At 58.8% G+C, this 1,669-nt stretch overlaps 2 protein-coding genes across 3 annotated transcripts; both read left to right on the plus strand.

Moving 5' to 3' along the window:
- Window positions 1–27: 27 nt before the first annotated feature.
- KVP17_003132 (uncharacterized protein) lies at window positions 28–425 on the plus strand (the record flags this gene model as incomplete). Of its 2 annotated transcripts, none has more annotated exons than XM_068520095.1 (1): window positions 28–425. In XM_068520095.1, a coding segment is annotated over one exon (398 nt), but the record flags the coding sequence as incomplete, so codon positions are not given. The 2 variants fall into 2 exon arrangements, with proteins under 2 accessions (XP_068372562.1, XP_068372563.1); XM_068520096.1 differs by having other exon boundaries at window positions 90–425.
- Window positions 426–698: 273 nt separating this feature from the next.
- Window positions 699–1,643, plus strand: KVP17_003131 (uncharacterized protein; the record flags this gene model as incomplete). The annotated part of the gene is made up of 1 exon (XM_068520094.1): window positions 699–1,643. The coding sequence occupies one exon, from the start codon at window positions 699–701 to the stop codon at window positions 1,641–1,643; it is 945 nt and encodes a 314-aa protein (XP_068372561.1).
- Window positions 1,644–1,669: the final 26 nt, after the last annotated feature.

Raw genomic sequence — 1,669 nt, forward strand, 5'->3', positions numbered from 1 at the left:
TCTTCCACAAGAGTGGAGCGAACCTAGTTCATGTGGACTTCCTGTCACGTTACCTCGATACGGACCCTGACCCTGGTCTCGAACCCCGTATGACCCTAGTTGGGGCGGTCCCCGACGAGGACGAAGGTTGTGAGGAACGGAACCGGATCCTGGAACTGATCTGGGCTGATGATGAAGTCGATGAGTCGGAGCCTCTGCCACCATCAGACTCCGGCGGCCCGGACGACTCCGCCACGGCCCCCCCTGATGAGGTATCGTCGCCCCTGGGACGGGCTTTGGAACTAAAGCGGATGGTTCCAACACTGGCGGAGATAGTCGTGGCACAGAAGGATGATCCGAGCGCCTACGGCAGTGCGTACGCGCGTCGGGACGGGATCGTCTTGTTCCATGGGCGGATTTACATCCCGCCCGGGCATTGGCGATAAGAAGCGATCGCGGCCTGTCATTCCCTGTGCCCTTACAAGCATTCGGGGATCAAGAAGACGCGATCTGCCCTCCTGAGGGTGTTCAATTGGCCTGGCCTCCATCGAGATGTCCACGAGCATCTGGCGGCCTGCCCTTCCTGTTCGCGAAACAAGACGGACACCTCTCGACTGCAGGGACTGCAAGTCCCACATCCTTTGGAAGCTCCCCTTCAGAGGGTCCATCTGGATCATTGGAGCTGCCCCTACAATGGGAAGACGTGGGACGTCCTTACTATGGTTGACTCCCATACTAAGTGGGCCGAAGCAGTCATCGTCGCCGACAAGTCAGCTGAGGCTACTTCCTCCACTTTCTTCCGGAGCTGGGTCTGTCGCTTCGGGGTCCCTCGAGTGATCATCTCTGATCGGGGAGCGGCTTTCACCAGCCGACTTTTCGAAGGGCTGGCCAGACATCTTGGAAGCGAGCAGCTCACCTCATCCCCGTATCACCCGGAAGGCAACGCCATAGTGGAAGCCTTCCACCCGCGCCTGTCCAGTTTCTTACGACAGATCGACCAGGAGGAAATCCCCTTCCCAGAGGCTCTGGACTCCGCGCTTTTCTCGTATCGGGCCACTCTACATGAGAGCCCTTTCTACCTCACTTTTGGGCTGGACCCCTCGGTTGGGGTCGAAGGAGATTGGCGTCAGAGGAGGTTTCCAGGTGGAGTGAAAGAACGCTTCCGCCTCCTCCAGCTTACGCGATCCGAAGTACGGAGTCGGGTGCAGAAGGAACGAGAACGCGACTTGGCCAGGAAGAATCTCCTGACCCGGGTGCCTGTGACGTTCCAGCTGGGTCAGCTGGTCCTACTACGGACCACTACGCTCGCCAGAAAGCACGCCAAGGCATCCCCAAAGTGGACCATGCCTTGCCGGGTAATGTCAGTCTCCAAGAACGAGAGAACCGCCTCAGTACGGTCCCTCGTCACGGGAGAAGTCCGGGACGTCCAAATCCAGGACGTCGTGTTCATCCGGCCTCCTGCCTATGCAAGTCAGCACGAAGAATGGCGGGAGTGGCTTCGAAGGGATCCGACTCTGCGGACCCTACCCCCGAAGGATTTCGAGGGGATTGCCGACCGTTTTCACGCTGAGATCTCCACCACCACCCCGATTGACGAAAGGAAACGTCAAGCCGAATCGACTATCAAGCCGATTAAGAAGAAAACTCCCCGCAGTCTGGTCTGAGGGGGGGAGTTGGTCGGTAACGCACG

The sequence above is a fragment of a genome, assembly GCF_019968985.1.
Source record: "MAG: Porospora cf. gigantea B chromosome Unknown PgB_NODE_6435_length_1669_cov_405.77, whole genome shotgun sequence".
Lineage (NCBI taxonomy): Eukaryota > Apicomplexa > Conoidasida > Eugregarinorida > Porosporidae > Porospora > Porospora cf. gigantea B.